Source organism: Apodemus sylvaticus, chromosome 21 (genome assembly GCF_947179515.1).
Source record: "Apodemus sylvaticus chromosome 21, mApoSyl1.1, whole genome shotgun sequence".
Lineage (NCBI taxonomy): Eukaryota > Metazoa > Chordata > Mammalia > Rodentia > Muridae > Apodemus > Apodemus sylvaticus.
The window spans coordinates 51,699,111-51,721,620 of record NC_067492.1 but is presented as its reverse complement, the minus strand read 5'-3'; the positions used below and the strand labels follow the sequence as shown (position 1 = coordinate 51,721,620).

The 22,510-nt window shown below is 46.4% G+C and overlaps 1 protein-coding gene across 3 annotated transcripts in view; it reads left to right on the top strand.

Moving 5' to 3' along the window:
* Positions 1-22,510, top strand: part of Znf827 (zinc finger protein 827) — a 191,622-nt gene that overhangs the window by 40,653 nt on the left and 128,459 nt on the right. For all 3 annotated transcript variants that reach the window (XM_052166282.1, XM_052166280.1, XM_052166283.1), the window contains exons 3-4: positions 7,751-7,923; positions 13,179-13,662. In XM_052166282.1, coding sequence (XP_052022242.1) covers positions 7,751-7,923; positions 13,179-13,662 — 657 coding nt within the window. The remainder of the gene's footprint in view (positions 1-7,750; positions 7,924-13,178; positions 13,663-22,510) is intronic.

The window sequence follows — 22,510 nt, the reverse complement described above, 5'->3', positions numbered from 1 at the left end:
CAAACCAATAACGGGCCTACTTCTCACTTACACTAAGAGACTATAAAATCACACACCACCCTGATTTTTCTCCTCCACCTGCCCCCCCCCTTCGGTTTTTCTTCAAGACAGGGTTTCTCTGTGTAGCCCTGGCTGGCCTGCAACTTGATCTATAGATTAGAGTAGTCTTAAGCTCACAGAGATCTGCCTGCCTCTGTCTCCTGAGTGCTGGGATTAGTGGTGTGCACCACCAGCACCTAGCATCTACCATTCTGATTTCAAGCAGGATTTTTTTTTTTAAAGCTGTTTCTTGAAATGTTATTTTAAAAAAAGGCATATAACATTGTCTCTGGAGTTCTAAAGAGCTGTGCACTAAGGAAGCTGATCTTGTCTCAAGTAATTTAGACACCAGACACGGCTTTGTCCTTCTTTGGGTCAAGGGAGTCCAGATCATGAAAAAATAGTGTCTTTCAGGTCTGGCTTTCTTCTTCTTTTTTGAGCAGGATTCTGTTGTTGCCAGGTCATGGTGTGTTGAATTCCTTGAGAGTCCAGCACTCGGTAGCCTTTTCGCCCCTCCGGAGAGATGTGACACTCGACTGGGAGGTTTCTTTCATATGACCTGCACCCCAGCATATGCTGCACTGCTCCCCTGAAAGGGGACACGCTAGAGGAAAGATGATGTCCGCTTGCTATAAAGAGAAATGTCACCCATTGACTCAATTCTCTTTGAAGCCACTGTTCTCTTGCAGCTCAGAATAAAATAAATGGTTTTGATTTTCAAGACAAAGTTTCTTGCAGAAAGCCAATGGGAGTCCCAGGATGCCAGGCTCCTGGTTAGAGAAATAACAGGTATCGTTTCATAGAGGGTCTCAAAAACATCATTTTGTACAAAGTAAAATTTACATCGACTTCAGAGCACCCTGGCCCCAAGAAGCTGGCAACTGAGGCTGTGTGCAGGGTCAGTCCAGAAGGGCTTTCTGGGCTGATGTTTCCTTTCATCTTTATGGGGTGTTATTAAGATCACTGCAGATGCCTACAAAGTCTAGAGAATATGACCTACCCTACTCTTCCATTAGATTCACAGTTGCTAGAGCCTTTATCCAGAACAATTACATACACAGGCTTGCTAGGAAACTCACTTTCCAGCAAGAATCAAATTTGCTGCTGGTCTCGGATGTTTCCAGAGTGATTTAAATGTGGAATGGCTGCAGGCATGAGGCTTGGTTGTATTCAGTGCTTGTTAAGACACACACTGATAACGTCTCATAGGTTAGCCAGAACAGCCTTGTTAGCTAAGGCTATTCCCTGCACCCCCCACCTCTCGTCCACTGAAACGGCATTGGAGAGACATGTCCTAGAGATGTAAAGTGTGTGCTGGGGATGTAGGTCGCCTCGTAGAGTGCTTGCCTACTTGCACCAAGTCTTGGGTTTGATCCCTGTGCCTCATTAACTGGCTGTGGTGATGTTTATCTGCCTCAGCAGCATGCCAGAGGCCACAGGATGGTCAGAAGTTCAATATCTTATTCAGCTGTATAACAAGTTCGTGGGCACCAAGATGGATAAAACCCCATCTTATAAACCAGACTCAAACAAAAAGATTAAAAAAAACCAAACTTTACATGGAGTTTAAAGGCCTTGTATATTGATAGAAAGGAGGGTTCACCCTACACATACATGCACCTGTCAAGTGCATAGGTCTAAAGTATTGATGATAATGTCATGTGCATGGAGTATGTACACACATGCAGGGCCCCGGCATCTACAAACACCATCTACGTGCAGCGTAAGAGCTGTGTACGCATTTACACAATTCCAAGTTATCTTGACTTCCAGCACATTCTAGTGTAGGCTCTAACCAGAAAGGTTTGATTTCAAAGCCTACAAGAACTTGAATTTTTAAAAATAATACCTGAAAAAATAAAACCATTCATGATTTATTATTGTTATTACTAGTGAGCTCTGTGAGACAATGTTTTTATTGTTCTGTGCATTTCTGTTGACAACAGAGTAGAACACAAACTGGAAATTAAGAGATGCACTCTGATCTCTGTCTCTAGATAGCTGGACTTCAACACCCTACCACCCCTGCACGTGGGCATGCCGTTTGTTTCATTGTGTGTGAACAGAGATATTTAGAATTGTCACTAAGATGTCTTCCTCTTTCCTTTTCTCCTCTTTTCTTTTCTTTTTTAAATTAAACACATGGCTTGTTTCTTTTCAAAGCTTCCTGTCAAGTCTCCAGTAAGATCATCCCTGCTTTGTGCAGAAACTGTCCGTTTTGATAGTTCAGGGTGTATCACTCGACTTCACCAGGGATGTAAGTTTCATACAAGCTGCTCTGAGTTTGCTTTTGAAACAGCTGAGGTGTAATGGGCGCGCACATGTCTGCCCGTCTATCCGTTGGTCCAGGAGCATCTCTGGGCATGACATGTGAGAGGCACGCAGCTTGGTCCACACTGGCTAGCCCCATCTGGGCTTCATTGCCCACTACAGTCTCAGCCTAGACCTTTCCACGGAGCCTCATTATGGGCACTGTCTGGAGCTCAGGAGATGCACAGGTAGGATGCCCCAGCTACAGCCCCCTGCCCCTTCATCTTTCCCCTCTGATCTTCTTTCCACAGGGAGCTTGTCTAGGCTGAGCTGCACAGAGGGCTCCTGGTAATTATTTCTTCGGGGCTTCCGATGCCACTCCGGAGTTTAGGCCGCTTCCTAGACGCACATTCACACCTGTTATTTATTTGCATCTGCTCTGAGGGTGGATTTTCTGCCTGGGAGGTTGTATCTACAGTCCGCCCTCATTCTGCACAGTAAACCCACCTCCCCCAAGTGCTTCCACTGATCTAGATCGCCTTCTACCTCACAGTTATTGTCTGTGGAGGGAGCGTGTTTTCTCTTATGGAGCACATTAACGGTTCTCTGTCCCACTGGGTCTATTAGCATCAGGTGGAATTTAGCTTTGTTTGCAGTTATGTATTTGAGGGGACTTGTTTACCAGGCAGGTATAAAGTAGGTAAAATCTTGAGCACTGCAGTCTTGGAGTTTTCCAGACTGTGTATTTCGTTCCGGGGAGGTGACTGTATTTCCCCAGGCTCTAAAGCTGACCAAAAGTTTAGCATCTGTCTTGGCATATGAAAGAAACTGCTTTCTTCCATACACCTCTTGTCATTAACAGCATTTTGTACACATGGAATGTGTCCTAAAATGTGAAGTCTCTTCCTTGAATACATAAAAATGTAAATGTCACCAGGAGCTGACCACTGGCACAGTCTGGAAATCAGTCGCTGCATTTTGATGACCTTTCCCATTTGGCTTGTCTTATTTCCTTCCACAAAATCTTAAAATTTCCAGAGAGCTGGGGAGATGGTTTAGTTAAAGAGCTTGTTGCACAAACATAAAAGCCTGGATTTGATCTCTCAGAACACACAGACAAGTATACCTTTGTGATCCCCATGCCAGGGAGGCTGAGACTGTCAGATTCCAGTGATTTACTGGTCAACCACTCTATTGAATGGGCTAGTTCCAGGTTCTGGGGAGAGACAGTCTCACAAAAGTAAGGTGGGGAATAAGGAGCCCACTCACACATGACTGCACACACACACACACACACACACACACACTCACACTCACGCCTGTGCAGCTCCAAATGGTTGTGTGATTATTTTTCAGTCAGTGTCTTCTCATTATATTTCACTGGCCTATTCAAGAACTCCCTAATTTGTACACAATTCGTGTGTACTTGGGTACTAATTAAAACTAAAAGCAGTACAGCTTCAAGAGGAAATAAATGGATTTATATGGAGTGCTAACATGCGGGCTTTATTACATTTATGCATTATTGGAATCAACTGAGTTTCTACTCGCCAAGGCTACTTGCAGATGATACCAGAAAGATTCTGGCATAAGGTAATGGGTTGCATGTAATACACTTGAAAATCCAGAGTCTCTGGTTAAGATGGTGACTGGGGAGAAGGACTGAAAGATCAGGGAAGCTGTTGATATTGTAGGCAGAGATGGCTCCAGGGACGCTGAACTCTGGCCATGTTGGTTTTCCGACTTAGTGCTTCCTCTGTTGCTGGCCTGGGCTCGAGGTCCCAGCTTTTCTTCCCTTCTTCCTCGCTTGTTCTGTAAAATTAGTTTCTGCTTTCAGTAGTGGAAAACATTCCTGAAACCTGTCACAGCCTGTTCGAGGGTGTTCTCCATATTCTTCTGATGTTCTTATGACCCAGAATAGACATCATTTTCTCTCTTGCATAACAACAGTCTCACCTAGATGTCCAATCTGGGTCTTGCTTGACAATGTGTTGTTCAATATGCAGGCTTTGGGGACCAAGATATTAGTATGGGGGAGTCAGTGATGGAGGAGAGGATGGTTCCAGATTGGGAATGGGTTGAGATCTGCTCAGATAGGGGAGTTCTGGCCTTTCAGGAGTGAGTGATAGGGGCCTGTCCAATCAGGAGTGAGTGATAGGGGCCTGTCCAATCAGGAGTATGTGATAGGAGCCTGTCCAATCAGGAGTGTGTGATAGGGGGCCTGTCCAATCAGGAGTAAGTGATAGGGGCCTGTCCAATCAGGAGTAAGTGATAGGGGCCTGTCCAATCAGGAGTGTGTGATAGGGGCCTGTCCAATCAGGAGTAAGTGATAGGGGCCTGTCCAATCAGGAGTGAGTGATAGGGGCCTGTCCAATCAGGAGTGTGTGATAGGGGCCTGTCCAATCAGGAGTATGTGATAGGAGCCTATCCAATCAGGAGTGTGTGATAGGGGCCTGTCCAATCAGGAGTAAGTGATAGGGGCCTGTCCAATCAGGAGTGAGTGATAGGGGCCTGTCCAATCAGGAGTGAGTGATAGGGGCCTGTCCAATCAGAAGTGTGTGATAGGGGCCTGTCCAATCAGGAGTGAGTGATAGGGGCCTGTCCAATCAGGAGTGCGTGATAGTGGCCTGTCCAATCAGGAGTGAGTGATAGGGGCCTGTCCAATCAGAAGTGTGTGACAGGGGCCTGTCCAATCAGGAGTGAGTGATAGGGGCCTGTCCAATCAGGAGTGAGTGATAGGGGCCTGTCCAATCAGGAGTGCGTGATAGGGGCCTGTCCAATCAGGAGTGAGTGATAGGGGCCTGTCCAATCAGGAGTGAGTGATAGGGGCCTGTCCAATTAGGAGTGAGTGATAGGGGCCTGTTCAATCAGGAGTGTGTGATAGGGGCCTGTCCAATCAGGAGTGAGTGATAGGGGCCTGTCCAATCAGGAGTGAGTGATAGGGGCCTGTCCAATCAGGAGTGAGTGATAGGGGCCTGTCCAATCAGGAGTGAGTGATAGGGGCCTGTCCAATCAGGAGTGAGTGATGAGGGGGCCTGTCCAATCAGGAGTGAGTGATAGGAGCCTGTCCAATCAGGATTGAGTGATAAGGGCCTGTCCAATCAGGAGTGCGTGATAGGGGCCTGTCCAATCAGGAGTGTGTGATAGGGGCCTGTCCAATCAGGAGTGTGTGATAGGGGCCTGTCCAAGGTGTTTTTCTTAGAGTAGAAGGGGCATTCAGTTGTCCTTGCCTGCTGTCAATCAAAACACCCGAAGCTGACTTTGCAGTGTTGAGGGTTTATTTTCAGTTAAAGAATACCTTTTCTAGTTGCTTGGTTAAACCAACTAGCATCACTTATACCCGTATTAGTAAAATTGCATTATTATTATTTTTTAAACATCGCCTAACATTATTTCCAAGCCTTTCTGGTTCCATCCATTTTAAGTGGCTCTTGGCATGTAGAAGCAGGGTTGACTCAATGAATAAATAATGAGATTATCTTGAAGTATGCACTTGGGAATGTTTCCTTTAAAAAACACAGAAGTAATGTTTGTATTTAAAAATTCAAATAGTACAGGACGGAAAGGGAGCACAGCCTTTCCTTCACTACCTCACATGCACACCAATTCCTTCCTCCTAGGCCACAGTTCTGTGTGGCTGCCTGGTTAGATGTTTCTAGGTGTGAATTCAGAAAGTCCTCATGCAATAAAAGGCTGCCAGGTTTTCGTTGTTAGCTTCATGTAATCCTGCTTGCTCTGATATTTTAAACCAGAGCCAAAACATATCAGTTTGCTTGTAAATACTCCCAGATCTTTATATCTACAACAAGTAAAACTAACACAGTTCCACTGTCCCATCTTACAGAGTCAACAATTGCTGTAGGGAATTAAGGGGCACCATCTCTCTTCAATGGTAAAGAAATGCCTTTTACCAGAGTGTAGGTTATACAGGTTCCAAATAGGCTTCATACCTTCCATTGTTTTTGTGTATTCCTTTTTGTTTTCTTCTTAATAATAATGTATTATTATTATTCCCATTTGTGTGTGTGTGTATGTGTTGTATGTGGTGTGTGTGTGTGTGTGTGTGTGTGTGTGTGTAACGTGTGGGAGTACACATCAAGGCCAGAGGTCTCTGCTTCATGCCTTCTGATATTCCACCTATTAATTATTGTCATAAAAATGTAATCAACCTTGAACTAGCAGTTTATCAGAAACAGAGGTAATAATATATATTTTTTAAAAGCCAAACATACTATGTGGATGCAATCGGTCGTAGAACATGGGGGATTCCTCAGGACAAATGACCCAGTTTCTTTCACCATAAATTGCAAGGGACAGAGGGTCCTCAGTCGGTAGAATGCTCACCTCTTAAGTACGGACCCCCAGCACTTAGGTCAAAACTGAACCTAACAATGTATGCCCATTATCTCATTGCTGGGGAAACAGAGGCAGGAGGATCCTGATGGTCACTGGCCTAGCCAGAACAGTGAGTTTCAAACAAAATAAAAAGTAAGACGCATTTGGGGATGTATCTCAATGGGAGAAGAGGCCTAGGTTCAACACCAGGGCCACACACACACACATACACACACACACACAAATACATACACTCAGACATACACAGGGACCCACTCACACATACAGAGAAATACACTCTTAGACGCACACTCACACACACTCACATATTTTTATTTTCCGTACTTTCAAATCTTAGAGGTTAGCTAATGGGTCAGAAATTCAGCAACAGTATCACGACAGAGGCACTTCCTCGTAAGGATGGTGCAGGAGGCAGCAATCTGAGCTGCCTTTAGGGAAAGCGGTCTGTTTGTTTGCTTCCCTGAAAATTGGAAGCGTTTATGATGGCCTGGTGTGTCCCTTCCTACAGTAGGTAGCCAGGCCTTGTGCAGATCATAGAAAGGCAGTACACAATTGTTAGAGGCAAGCAGAGGGACAGACATAAGAGGGAAAAAACCCTGACCTGAGGACCCCCTGATGGCTAAATTGGCAGCAGCCTCTGTCTGCAGGAGGCACAGCTAAACAAGTCATCAGTAGGGATGCTGAGCTCTGTCCGCTGGAGGCCAGTGTGAGAGCTTTCTGCTAGCTGTTTGGTTTTCTGTGTAGAATAGTGCTTTATTCCCTGTCCCATTCGATTGTCTATATTTCTCACTCATTTCCAAGTGGGATTTCAGAGAGCGACTCTGGCTTCTTCTGCCTGTGGGTGCATCTGGAGCCACACTCAGAGCCTCTGCAGATGGCCTTACAGTCCATGACAGCTTTTGGGAGTAAGGCTGTCACAGGCAGGATGGTCCGTGGTGGCCAAATGGAACCCACGTGGCAGCAGCTAACAGAATGTGGGTTCTCCTTAAAGGAAACAGCCATAGGAGTTCCCCCATCGTTATAATTGTAGAATCGGCAAAGGGTGGTACCAAAGACACATTTGATGCTTTTTATAATATTCCCCCTTTTCCCTCCCTCTTCCAAGCCCCAGAAGAAGAAAGCGGGAAGCCATTCCAATGTCCAATATGTGGTTTGGTTATAAAAAGGAAGAGTTACTGGAAGCGGCATATGGTGATTCACACAGGCTTAAAAAGTCATCAGTGTCCACTCTGTCCGTTCCGGTGTGCTCGCAAGGACAATCTCAAATCCCACATGAAGGTAAGCCGTTTGCAGAGACGTGGTTGGGGTGTCTCCTGTTAGCTACTGCAGGTGGCTTCTTGGCCAACAGGGAGCACTGTCCTGTGCGTAGAATAGAGGGTCTCAGGGGCAGGTCCCTGAGACTGACAGTGTTTGAGCTAGCATCTCTTGGAGTGACACCAAACATCCCAGAACGTCATTTCCTTTTTCTCTTTCTCCTCTTTTCTGTTTTTTTGTTTGTTTGTTTGTTTGTTTTTTTGTTTTTTTGTTTTTGACAGGGTTTGTCTGCATAGCCCTGGCTGTTTGGAACTTACTTTGTAGACCAGGCTGACCTCAAACTCAGAGATCCACCTGCCTCTGCTTCCTGAGTGCTGGAATTAAAGGTATGCACAACTACCACCTGGCTTACATCATTTGTAATGTTCCGTTAAGAACAGTCACGAGGCCTGGAGAACAACTCAGCAGTTAACCACTTGATAGGTTAGCGAGTTCCAATTCCCAGAAACCCTTGTGAGTTGTGGGGATGGCCCATGACCTGAAATTCCACCCTCAGAAGTGGGGACAGAATTCTCTCAAGCAAGCTGTATAGCTAAGACTAATCATATCAGTATCATTAGTCTGAGTGAAAAGCTCATGGGTAAGGAAGGCGAATGGTCAAGGACGGTCCCTGACATTGGTCCATGGCATCTCCATGTGTGTGCACAAGTGCATGCACATGCGCACTACTACACGTGCAGCCATACACAAACACATGGACACCGACCTTTACACTGAGATTTTGCTTCAGCATTAGGGAAGACACAAGAGTTCACACGAGCTTGACATTTTGAATTTGACAAAGAACTGTATTGAAATCTTCCCAGCACTTTCCTAGCCAAACAGCCTTGGGAGGTGAGATTTAGGCTCTCAGTTTTCCTTTCTACATAATGGGAAGGAGCGGTTGTTGGGCCTGTCAGTGCAAAGGTGTCGGGGGGATCAGTAGCAATGTGCCAGGCCCGGAGGTGCTCACAACCATCCCATCAATGAGGAAAATAATATTTTACTGATAACTTTCAATGCGGCTTAGATGTGACATTATGTGTAAAGGGTCTCTTCCCCCTGGAATAAATCTAGTGGATATTTGCTTATGTTGAAATCTTGCATTTGAATCTTTTTGCATTGACCAGTGATTGCTATTCAGACCGAGGCTGTGGAAAGTACAGTCACACAAATTTTCTATTCACTATAGAAAATAGCTTAGAAGGTTTGTTTTTTAAAAAAAGCAAATCTCTGATGTAATTTGTTTCTAGCATTTACCCTCTCTTCCTGGGGTCGGCAGCCAGCCCTTCATCTTCAGAATTCATTTAAGTAGGAGTTCCAGTTGACTGAATTTTATGAAGCCTACTTGGCTATTACCTTAGCTGTCCTCATCCTTGGTCACATTTTCCCTATGTAAAACGTCATACTTTAAACCTGTAGCATTGAGACTTCAAAAGGAATGTCTTTTTTAAAAAAAAAAAAAAGCGCCGAGGGCTTGTGTTGGTGACTGTCCTAGGCTGTGTTTAGAAATCAGGTCTGGGCAGTTTAAAGCTTCAGTGAGCAGAAAACTTGCATCTACCCTGACACCTTGTAAGCTTGGTTTCAGCTCAGGGTTACTTAAAACAACCTATTTATAAACCCATGGAAAAAAGGCTGGGTTTCAATAGCAGGGCCCGCTGACCCTGACACTACAGGGAGATGAGCTGGTGCCTTGATGACAGAGGCGGACGGCCATGACAGTGCCGCAGATGAGAGCTGCCCGGGTTTAGCAGGTCGTGGGATCCTGAGAGCTTTCAGAACAAATCAATAACTACTACAATAAAGCAGTTGTGTGAAATCGCTACTTTATTCAGACTCATGGTGTCCTACCCTGTGGAGCCGTGACTCAAGCTTTTGATAAGGGGAGTGCTAAAAGCGTATGCAAGTTTAATTTCATCAAAGGCATACCTTCTTGCCCCTGCTCTCCTCCCCCTGTTAGCCTTAAAACACCCTTTTTAATTGAGTATAATTTAACTTTGCAAAAATTGGCAAACATCTTCTCCATGGGAACGTTATGGTGCAGTCTTATGAATGTCCATATTCCGTTATCTTTACCGGAGGCTTCAGATGTAGATAATTTTTCTAAAATGAATTGTATCTGAGAAGTGGGGGAACTCTAATCAAAGGTTAAGATCTGATTTAGCTTCGTGAGTATCTCTGACTTTGTAATCCCAGCTTGCTGAGAATCCACCACGCCTTAAGAGCTGTGAGCATTTAGCGCTCTGGTTGGAGCCCTCTAAACCTCTGTTACCACTAATGGAGAAAACAAACATATGGTCTTTCTCACTGGGTAAGAGTTAATGAGATCATTCACATAGAGTCCTAATACAGTACCCAGTGTGGAGAAGCAAGCGTCAGTAAAGACAGCTAATACAGTAATTGTCATCCAAAAGCCATCTGAAAATACATTAACATTTACATTTCAGGATAATGAATGGAATGCTAGAAGAAATTACTCCAAAATAAATTTTATGGTTTCTCTCTTTGTGATCTGTCTTTAGTGCTGAGAATTCACACACACACACACAAAAAAAAAAAAACCCGATACAAATAATATGAAATTGGCTATTTATCTCACCCCGCAAAAGTCTGCTGTATTGATTATATTGGTCTATTTCAGAAAAATAAGAGATTCCACTTTATTTGTTCCCCAAATTCAGAACTTACTGTGTTCCTGCACACAGGCCTGGGCACTGTACATTTTTTTTTTGCAAGCTTTCATTTCCCTCCATAAGGTATTGTGCAAATAATTTTTATGACCAGCTACATAAAGGACTTGAAAATGCTTCCATATTCCTTAGGTCTGTCGTACATTTCATGAAGTGTACAACTTTCCCAGGAGAGCACGCGTACAGGAAGGGTGTGTGATAGCCATAGGCTCAAACCGAATGGAAGAGGCAAAGAGGGCTGAGGAGCCGGGAACACATAAAGCCATGGAAAGGGACTAGGCCAGAGGTCACCTGTGAGTTCTGCCATTTAGAGAGCTGGGGCCACTCATGAGACCCTCAGCTGCCTCCTGGCCTGGTCCCCTAAGGAGGTTAAGTGTAGATACTCTCCAGAAGTCTTGGAGTACATCAACGCAAGTGTCCTACATCTATTATCCTAGAAATGGCCTTGATGTCACGTCAGTGACACCTGTGAGAGACTCCCAGTGCTTTGGGCCAGCATTTCTGCACAGTAGAGGTCCAAGAGGTACTTCAAAGCATGTGTTGACTCAACAGAATCAAATTATAACAGGAAAGCTCTCTTCTATTAGGAGAGGAGGGTGACACCATTGCCGGGTGGTGGGGACAATACTTCTCTCAAAGTCCACACTAAGCCACATTCCGAGTGGGAAGGTGTAGCTCAAATAAAATTCCAAGTGCCAATATGAACCTGGTTTTGCCTTTCAACTTATTCTAACTTTCCTAAAACTAAGCACAACAAGGCCAGGTTAAGGTGGGAAAGGAGCCTCAAGGACTCTTGCACATGGTGTCTCTTTCCAGGGAGGCTCACACCCATCCCCTTTGAATTTTGGAATCAGAGCTCATCTGTCTACTTCTTCACCCAGAGTGGCTTCTGGGGCTTCTGTTCCTGGATTAGCTCCTCTCTGGGGTCAGCAGATGTGAGGGCACTTCTGAAATTGAATCTACCCTGTGGCACCGAGAGCAGGGACGTGAAGCGTCCAGCCCAGTGACCTTTACCTCCTGGCTCTGGGCATGCCTGTGTTGATCCCTCTTAGGAGTCCTTGAGGGTGACCCGAGGCCTCAAAGGGGCCTCTTCCTGAGTGACCCTGGCTGAGGAGCTGGTGGGGAAGCTTCTGGCTTCTGTGAGAAAGCTAAGGAAGGCTCACTGTCCAGTGAGGCCCCATTGTGGCAAACAAGAGGAAGGGGCTCTGTTGGTGTTTCCTCTGCCCTCTGCCGGGGTACAGGAGAAACCTGCTAACGGGGCAGGCAGGACTCTCACAACTGGATTTAAGTTTTTATGGCTATTTCTGTTGAGAAACACAGGCTTCAAAGGACCCAGAATATCTTTTGTTGTTTTTTGCAGAAAGCCACAGTGGGGTGCTGTGGCAGCGGGATCTCACGATTAACTTTTAATTTCTTTGCTTTTGTTGGTCACTTAACATTATTTAAAGTGTGTTTTGGCTGGTGAAGAATGCTTTTGGATTTCATTCAGAAGGCATAAACAGCTGCAGTAAAACTTATTCCCTTGGAAAAGAGACATGAGCAGGGTAGCCAGGTGGTAAAGAAGGCGGACAAGTGAGCATTTAACTCCACTGTGACCCAGGTTCAAATCCCACCCCATCACCCTTGACCTGTGGAGCGTCAGTTTTGTGTCAAGTGCCAATCGCTTACGTTCCTGTTTGTTCAGAGCACACAACTCCCCCAGATCATTTGGCGCAGACCTGCACCATTGGCAGTCCGTCCTGAGGGGAGGGCCCGTCCTGAAATAGCAGGGTGTAACGGGTCAATACTGAAGCACATTGGCGGGATGAATGGGGCAGTCGCAGTGTGTGAGGACCTGCCAGCACGAGGCCTGGCTCAGGCGGATCCGACGAGTCCCTCACTCCTTCACGCACTAAATTTGGTAGTGACGGGAAGAAAGAAAGTTTCTTGCCATCTTTTACAGGTCCTGGTACAAGCAGGTTCGGAGCTAGCTGTAAATGAACGCCCTTGCTCTTCACAATGGACATCTTCTAGACCTTGTAGTGACATTTGAACTTGGTTTCCTCCTGCCCAGATGGCTTTTCTCTTATTTTTCCTTCTTCATATGAAACTGGGCTCAAGATACTTTTGGGGGTGAGGGTGTTCCATTTCCTCATCTGTGAAGCTGGAACACCCTGGAGGTGTGTGCGTGTGTGTGTGTGTGTGTGTGTGTGTGTGTGTATTGACAAACCAGAAAGTTCTCCAGGTGACCTTCACCGGATCTGCACTAAAGATTGTTGTTATGAGAATGAAAGGTTATGTCTTTTGATCCCTAACTACTGGTTATGTAAGTTCGTCCTCAAGGTCTGTCGAGTGAGATCTGTTGACGAGAACAATTCTACCGGCATTGAGAGGGTCAGGATAGACTTGACCTCCGTGGACCTACTCTGTGTTTCAGGACTGATGTTATTTTATCCAGTGCATTGCTTTTCTTCCCTGGCCCTGTGTGAACTGAGGCACGTGTGGCCATGCAGAGAGGCGTTTGCCGTCAGTGCACAGTGACTAGTCCGACTCTTCTTGCTTCCCCGGCAGGTTCATCAACATCAGGACCGGGGAGAGACCTTTCAGTGCCAGCTGTGCCCTTTCACATCCTCACGCCACTTCAGCCTGAAACTGCACATGCGTTGCCATCAGCACTTCCTGAGGACAGAGGCCAAGGTGAAGGAGGAGATCCCAGACCCAGATGTCAAGGGATCTCCCCACCTCAGTGACAGTGGCTGCCTGGGGCAGCAGAGGGAAGGAGGAGGGACAGAGCTAGTGGGGACCGTGATGACGTCTAACACGCCAGAGAGGATTGGCCAGGGTGAGGCTGGCGTTGCACCTTTGCTGGTGAAGGAGGAACCCAAGGAAGATAACGGCCTGCCCGCCTCCTTCACCCTGAATGCCGCCGCCGCCAGGCCCTCCAACCACACAAAGCTGAACGAGCCCTCCGAGGGTGTGGCCCACAGTGCTGCAGCATTGTTCAGCCAAGACATCTCGGTTAAGATGGCCTCCGATTTTCTCATGAAGCTGTCAGGTACTTGTTTAGGGTTGTGTTCCCCCTTTCCTCATCTGTACAATAGGATGGTAGGACTAGATGCTTCCAAAGTTCCTTGAGCTCTAGTACTTCACACTTTGATAAAGTTTCCTTCTCCATCCTTCCCACCTTCCCTTCCCCCGTCTTTTCCTTTTCTTATTTTTATTTTTCTATGTTTATGTTTTGCTTGTGTACTCCTTTGGAAGTAAATATTACTTCTGCTTGGGTCTGGAAACAGTAGGGATTGCCCGTTCCTCCTGCCTGGATTTGGGCTCTTCCTCGGAGGGCACGTGGGGGTGTAAGCGAGGCTTGTGCTTTTTGATTCCTAGTTCCTTTGCTTGCTTTGTGCTGGTGTCTCTGAAGTGTGTCTCCCTTTTTTGGCATTCAGATCCTTTCCTGTTTTAATTGCAAAGCTTTTTTTTTTTTAAGAACATATACAGAATCTACCATGAGGAATTACAGATTTTTCTACTTTAAACACGTGTTAAAGGTTATAGTGAGGTTCTCAGGATCTTTGCATTGGGGCAAACATACTTAAGGTAGCCCGGTTTAGACAAGTTTTTCAGATGTACACTTTAGTGGCATTAGCATTACACTGCTGTGTAACCATCTCTGTCACCCTCTCAAGCTGTGTCACCCTCTCAAGCTGTGTGACCCCATGAGGGCGTCCCTGCCCGCCTTCCTCTCGGCCCCGCCAACCACTGTTTACCTTCCGTCTCTGCGAACCTGACTGTTGCAAGCATCTCCACTAAAGTGGAATTTAAGAAAAATTTCAAGAATCCTTTCCCAACTGCCCTAATGCCCTTTGAAGGGAGGCTGATGTGTAAGTTCTGAAATATGTCTTGCTAATCGACTTTATTTCCCATTGCTGGCACATTGTAGGTATTTTACTTTTCAATGACTTGATGGACTAACAATGTTGCAGGGGGTGGAGCACTGCCAGATTTTTTTTTCTTACTCTCTTGGACCAATAGCACACGTAGGCCTGTGCTGTTTTTGAAAATACGATTTTAAATTTTAAAGGCATTGTAGAGGGTGGAGAAAGGTCGGCTGAGAATGGGTTCTGTCTGTCAGTGAAGGTGGCAGTCCCCAGGATGATTTCCAAATGCCATTTCAGCTCTCTGGAGATTGACAATACCCTTTAAATGGAGAATAATTGGTCACCGCCTTCCTTTAAATGGGCCGCGCGTAGTATTTCACTAAATGTCATTGCCAGGTGAGTGAGAGGCCCAGCTTCCCTCTGAAGTCCCTTTGCTCTGTGACACTTTAGCCCGGTCTTTTGGAATGTATCTTCTCACCTTGACCTTTGCCCCTCAGCAGTGGGAGACGGGAGTGGAGAAGACGGAGAGAGTAGGGTAAAAAGTGAGGCGTCCAGGAAATGATCCGAGATGATGGCGGGAGCCGGGAGCCCCAGGATGCTGATAACCCTGTACGATGCTCCCCTGCCTGCACCTGTTGGGGCTTTTACCCCATCTGGCCCAGGACCCCGTTCCTTTTTCATCTCAGCCTCAAGGAAAACAGGGTTTTACTCTGAGACTTGTAGAAAACAGGATCTACTCTGAGATTTATATTTAATTTTTTCCCCCAAATATAAGGGAAATGGGTGTTTGCCTTTGGCCTTCCAGGACCCTTTAGGATGTTCCCGTAGGGTACTCAGGCATGGTGGGGTTCACCTCCAGTCCTGGGAGGAAGCCAGACAAGGCTACATGGAGCCCTGTTCCCCCAAACCATAACACAACAATGAAAATTCCTGAGCTGTTACCTATGGCTGATCCCTTTCCTGGTCTCCCACAGTGCAGTCCCAAGAGAAGGGCCATTTAGCCCTTCTGTTATGGTGATGAATGTTTCCTTACTTAGCATACAGGGACACGCTGAGTAGGGGGTGCCCAGCATGTGCTAGGGTGCATTCCCTTCTCTCTGAATCCAGATCCTCTTTGGGTCTAGAGGATGAGGAGGGGATGGAATCAGGAGTGGGTGTCACTGCCCGGCAGGTTTGATCTTGGGCTAAAAACACTGGTATCTGATACAGGGCTCCCGCTGGGCTCGGCTCTGAGCAGCGGCTCTTCCCAGCCCACCAGACACTGGGCTGTAATTATTAGCTCCAGCGCGTCTCAGTGAGCATGAGAGAAGGTTCTGGCTGCACAGAGCCAGAGCTTCCAGTTGCACAGAGGGACAGAGAATCAGTTTGTAGGTTGGGGTGAAGCACTGTGTGCTCCAAAGGCTTAGATATTGGGGTCTGTTGTTTTCAGCTGTAGCTGGGGGGTGGGGAGAGGTTTCTTACAGTTTGGCCATGGGAGAATTTACTGACTGATCAATTGGCATAAGAAAACAGATAGCAAAGGCACACTGTTTATGCAAAAGGCCCATGCGGCTATTTTATGGAGGCTTACTGGAGGTCCTGAAACCTGACTTGTATGCACTGTTACCTAGCAACCTGTTATAAAGTCACCAGGGAGTGAGATGCATCGGTAATTTTTTTGTGTGTGCATATTTGGATGTAAATGTAAACTTGGTGACTGTGGCAATGCTGCCCACAGGAGGAGAAGTTATGTTAAAAGGAAAGGAATATGTTTTTCTGCAGAGATCCCCACCCCCAGCCCTGCTCCTGCCTGCTGTGTGCTCTACCTGGCTCTTAGTGGCTGGCTTCCAGGGACACAGTCCCAGGGAGCTGTGGCTGAGTTTCCTGCTCTTCCTGCCCTCAAATGGTGAGAGCCAGCGGTAAGCCCCAGGCCCTGTCCCTCAGCACCATAAAGGCGCCATTGTTCTTGAACTGGTTTTTTCCCCTTAGGGCTCTGTCCTTGCACCTGCTGGTACCATAGGGTGCAGCTGTTTGAGGGCAGCGAGTCTGGGAGTCTCTGTGCCAGATCTGAGTCGGTAAAGACCAAGCACAGTGACAAATTCAAGCGTGGAGACACCTACTTGTTTCCAAAGGAGAGAAAGGAAATACTTGATGCTTTTTGCTCCTTCAATGAGAACCAAGCAGAGGCTGACCAGTGAGCCCACAGAGGTTCGCACTCATGGGGTGGGTGCAGTCTGTGGACCTCAACCTGTGGCTCGCAGCTCCTTTCAAGGTCAAATGACCCTTTAAAAGGGGTCACCTAAGACCATCAGAAAACAAATATTTACATTATGATCCATAACACTTGCAGCAATGCTGTTATGAAGTAGCAATGAATAGTCTATGGTTGGGGGACCGTCACGAGGAGCTACACCAAAGGGTCCCAGCAGTAGGAAGGTCGAAGCCAGTGCAACCCTCCCCCAGTTTAGAGGTTTCCAGGTCACATGCTTGTGAAACAAAATCCTGTCTCTGAACCACTAGTTATTTTTCCTGATGAATCCTTTGAAGGCCGGGTTGCTCCCTAGACCCAGGCTCACAATCATGGTTGGTTCAGCCCAACTGCTAGCTGTCTGCATTGGTGGGCAAAGAAATAATCCTGTAGACTCTGCTCCAGGTTTGGAGCCAGGCGATAGGCTTTCCAGGGCTGTAGCTCTGCTGTTTACACAGGTCTTTCCCCGGAAGCCAGAGATGTATGCAAATTGCTCGGTGACAGGGTGACCTACCCCAGGTCACATTACAGGGAGTGCGCCTAGGAGGGGAGCTTACCTAGCTAGGAAGCTACTATGGCTCCAGCTGACCCCAGCCTGTCTCCCAGGGCCAGCAGCAGTTTGTAACCCCCACAGCAAGTTACCTAGGGAGTTTTTATAAAATGCCAGCACCCAAAGAATGATGGTTTCATTAATTGGTCTGGGATAGGCCCCAGACTTTGGTATTTTCCTTATATTCCTTTGGTGATTCTAGCAGGCATCCAGGACAAAGGTCAGCCAATCTGAGGTAGGAAGTGGGCACCTGGGGGCCTGAGATGCATCACTGCTGGTTGCACGCCTGTCTCACATGCACAAAGCCCTGGGTGCAATCTCCAGCACTACGGAGACAGGAAATGGTGATACACACGTCTGATTTAAGCATACGTGTGTAGAGGCGGGAGGCTCAGAAATCCACTCTTCAGCTACTTAGAGAATTAGAGACCAACCTGGACTAAGGGAGACTATTTCAGAAATGCCAAATGATCCTCAAAACAAACAAACAAAGAAACAAACAAACAAACAAACAAACAAAGTACCCTAGCTTGGAACTCCGTACAGCATTTTCCAGTGCAGCTTCAGAGTTTTTGAGGGAACTTCTCCTTTGTCTCTGTCTGAGCCCATGAAAGGGCATCATGCTGAGTTAGAGACACCTCATCGTAGACCACAGTTAACATGAAGGGGAGACCTGTCTGAGTCATGATCACTGAGCTCTAGGATTTTCCCGCAGATGGCTATGACATCAGAGATGTTCTGTTTGAAAATCCCCAGACTAGACTGGAAGCCTCCAGACGCTGGAGCCAGCAAGCCTGGGCAGGTGGCTCTTTCAGTGAAGTGCTTATTGGAGCAAGCATGAAGGCCTGGGTTTAGTCCCCAGCATCCATGTAAAAGGCTGGTATGGCGGCACAAACTCATAATCCCACTGAGGAGGAGAGAGATGGGAGGATCTCTGAAGGTCACTGACCAGACTTTCTAACTGCCAAGTCCTAGGTACAATGAGAGGCCTTGTCTCAAAAAACAGGGTGGGCAGCTCCTAAAACTGATGCTCAAGGAAGAAGCCATCTGGCCTATTTGTGTACACAGGCATGCCCCCAACACATACATACACTCACACAAAGACCATCCTCATTAAAGGAACAAATTGCAAGTTGCCTGTAGTGGTCTTCTATCATCTTTTTCTCCGAGATGCCATTTTTCAAGATACAAATTTAATTCTAACTCCCCAAATTATAACCAAGCAGCTACTTGACAGAAACTTGGCACTTGGCTTGTTGGCAAGGGACATCTTTTTTTGTCCCCGGCTTTCCAAAATAAAAGATATAAGTCATTTTGACTATTTTTAATCTGGAAACTGACAAAAAAGTTTTGCGCTGTCTCCCACATCCTATTAGCTCCATAGCATCAACACCAAAATGATTTTAAGAAGAGAAGGGAGGCCTTCTGAAGTCCCTCTCACTTTCAGCTGCACAGAGACAGCTTTGGAAAAGACAGTCACTTGCTCAGTTGTTTCTGGCTTATGGGTGTCTTGCCGTAGTTCTTCTCACTGACACACAGTTTCTGTGTCATAGCTTCCTGTTTCCCAGAAGCCTTTGTCCCCAGACCTCATCTATTGCTCACTATTTTGATGCTTTGGGAAATAACAATCAGGCTTATGTATAAATGTTAAGACCCCCGCCGGAGAAGGGTAGCTGGAGATGACCGGCGATTTAAGTCCTCCCCTTTGCCTGGTGGCTCTAATGGTCTTCTCAGCCACATCGTAACAAGTGGGCCTTCTTCCATATAAATGCCAGCCTTGTGCCGTTCCCATCCTGAGATTCCACGCTGGTAGCCAGGGACGCACGCATCACCATGGGGGCATGGCTCCCTGACTGGACTACTTGATAGTCTGCTTTTGAGAGTCGGTTTAGCTGTTCTTCAGTCCTGCCTTGGTACTGTCGGGCCACGTGACTCTAAATTCTTCGTGTGAGCAGCTGCAGGAGGGCTGTGTGTGAGTGGATAGTCTGAATGTCGGTTTGAAACCTTGGAATTTACTGAGCTTCGTGATGAGAGAGAGAAAGAGAGAGAGAGAGACAGAGAGACAGAGAGATGGAGAGGGAGGGAAGGAGAGAGAGGCTGTATTTAATGACTTGCTACTGCAGGGGATTAAGCAGGATTATAAGCTAGCAAGCAGAGCCTAGAGTTGTCCACGCTGGTGTTAAACTTCGCGTGGACGGTGACTCAGAAGTACTTACTGCTGCTGTATCTGTATCCATGGTGCTGACTGCTGTGTTTAGTTCTTGGAACCTCATAAGAGCCGTTTATATGAGAGCACTGTTATTCCATTTCCTGGATGAGGAGACTGAGAGGCTGGAGGTCTTGTTCACAGTCACACAGCTAATAAGAAGTTGAAATCTAGGTCATGTGCTTCTAGTGTTCCCTACCCAGAGGAACCCATATCACAAATTACAAGGTGAAGAAGTAACCATACAGGAAGTCGTCTCTGTTTCTGCCCTTTTCATGTGTCTAGAATTAACCAGCTTCTGCAGCACGGAGCCTCCCTCTGACTGTTGTACGACGGGAATCTTTGGAAGTTTGATTAATTTTTTTGTGTGCTACTGGGCACGGGACCAAGGGCCTTATGCATGCCAGGCAGCTCCCTAGCACTAAGCCACACTCCCAGCCACAGAGGGCCTATTACTATTTTAGGCTTCTACAATAGAATGGTAACAGCAAAGCCAACTTAACGTTCCCGAAGGCCTTCACCTGTCAGTTGGCAAACATGTTACATCATAGCAGTGGAAAATGGTCTCCACTGAAGTTCAGACATTTCTGTGCTGCATATGGGTATCTGGTTCTATGGTGGTCCAAAACAAAACAACAACAACAAAAACTCATTACATTTTCTTTATTGTGTGTATATGTGTGTGTGTGTGTGTGTGTGAGAGAGAGAGAGAGAGAGAGAGAGAGAGAGAGAGAGAGAGAGAGAGAGAGAGGTCAGAGGACAGTTTGCAGGGTTCAGTTGTTTCCTCTCCTTCTGGCATGAGGGTTCCAGGGCTGGCATTCAGGATGCCAGGCTTCTTGGCAGGTTCCTTTACCTGGTGAGCCTCCTGGCCAGCCACAGAATAAAGTTTTAGCTTTGTAGACCTTTGGGAAAATGTATCAATGACTATTGTATCCATGAAGCTGACACCCAGCCACTCCTGTCCTCAGGGAAGCCTTTTCTTTGGCCCCTGTTGTTACTGTCACTAACTTCCACTGCTGTAGGAACATCATTAATCAGAAGCATTTTCTGGGAACTGGGCCCTGTGCCAACCACTCGCTCGCTTGCTGCAGCTTCCCCTGTGACCCTCCGCAGCAGCAGAGGGGCAGTGCCTCTGAACCTATTCTATAGATGAGAAAGCTGAGACTGGGGGGCGGGGTTTGGCTGTAAGAAAAAAAAAAAACCGAGCAAGGAGTCAGCCCTGGCTGGCTACAAAGGCTTGGCTTGTGACCACTTAATTAGCTATTACCTAATTTTTATTTCTCAGTTAAGTGAACTGTCTTTTGACCTCTGTCTGCCCCGCTGTTTATTTTCCTTGGCTTCAAATCATGGCATCATTTCTAATGCTCGCTTTTAGTCACTAATCTGGTTACTTCTTTTCTTCCTGTACATCTTCAGAATTGTATCTGTATGGCCCCCTTCTTTCTGGGCTGCCTTCACGTCCTCTGCACCCCTCGATCTTCCCAGCCCCAGCTCTCCAAAGCAAAGCTGATGATTCGAGCACTTTATACACTGGCTAGGCTCTGCTCAGCTGGCTTTTTTTTTTTTTTTTGAGGGGTCATTGCTCATATCCACGGATGGTACCCAGCTCCTCAACTCCTGACTGCTGGCATTACAGGCATGCGCCACCACGCCCAGTTATGTGGTAGAAGGGCTCTGTGCCAGGCTGGCAGTCTCTGAACAACGGGCTAGCTCCCTTTCTGTTGGGTAGCCAGCTCTCCACTGCTCTCAGGAAAAAAAACCGACGGCTCCTGAGCCCACTCTTGTCACGCCCACCCTTTGCCTTCTCTCCTATTTTTCTGGGATCTGCTCATGTCAACCATGAAGTTCCAAAGATACTTTTTCCTCTTTCTCTCTGGAGGAGCTGGGCCTTCAGGGCAGGAGTCATTGACCACTTCTTAGGCCACAACAAACCCCAGTTCTTTAGACTACTGGTAATCTGTGCTGACCGAGATCACTTATGAACTGATCTAGAAACTATGTCTCTGTGTTAATTTAACTAAGATGGCAGGTGCGGCAGTTAAGAGGTGATGTCCGTGGGGTACGTTGTCAGTCCGAAAGGCCACGGGAAGTATGTGGTCCAACCTGTAGGGCTCCTTTCTTGTCCTCTCTGTTAAGGCATTTCATTTTTGTACGTGTTAATAGCACGAATTTTAAATACAGCTTTCTTCCACATTTACACAAGGCTTGAGTGGTTTTCCAGGACCCAGTCCTTCCTGCTGTTGACCAGAGAGACATCCTGTCTGTTAAGACGATTACTGCGGATGGCTGCTCTTGTTCATTTTATGTGGGATGTGTTGTGTTGTGTTGTGTTGTGTTTTATTGAGGGTCTCATGTATCCCAAATTAGTCTCCCATTCTCTGAGTGGCTGAAGATGACGTTGAATACAGATCCTCTTGTGTATATTCCTCTTGAGTACTGATGACAGGCATGCACTGTACCTAGCTTCACATGCTGGCTTTAAGCGTAGGTTAGCCTGTGGAGCAAAAGCGTATTATTCATGCTTGCGACTCCATTCTAATCGTTACCGTTGACTATTCTCTGTACCCCATTGGCTCCGTAATTGTAACTGTCACTGGGGACCCTTGAAGACTTGGTTTGGGTATGTAGACCTGGAATCCTGGCCAAGGATTAACCTTTGATAAGACTTTAAAACTTTCGCTCTACTGGTTATACAATGATTTAAGAATGCAGAGCAAAGCTTTAAAACTTTTAATTAATGTTTTAAGAATTCCATAGGCATATATAGTATGTTTAATATTTAAAAGTGGCATTCAACTGTTATTGTTATTTAATTAAACCATAGCCTTATGCTTTCGAGAGACAATTTATTTTTCTCACTTAAAGCATATTAAATTGTTGAGAAATTCCAGGTCCAAAGTCTGTTCATAGGTGCAGACATGCCCTCCCCCCACAGGACCTACTTCCTGTGCGTGATAGAAGCTGGAGTACAGTCCCTAGAACTAAACTTTAATTCTAATTCAGACACCGACAACTTTGACTTTTAAAATGAATCATTTTCTGAGC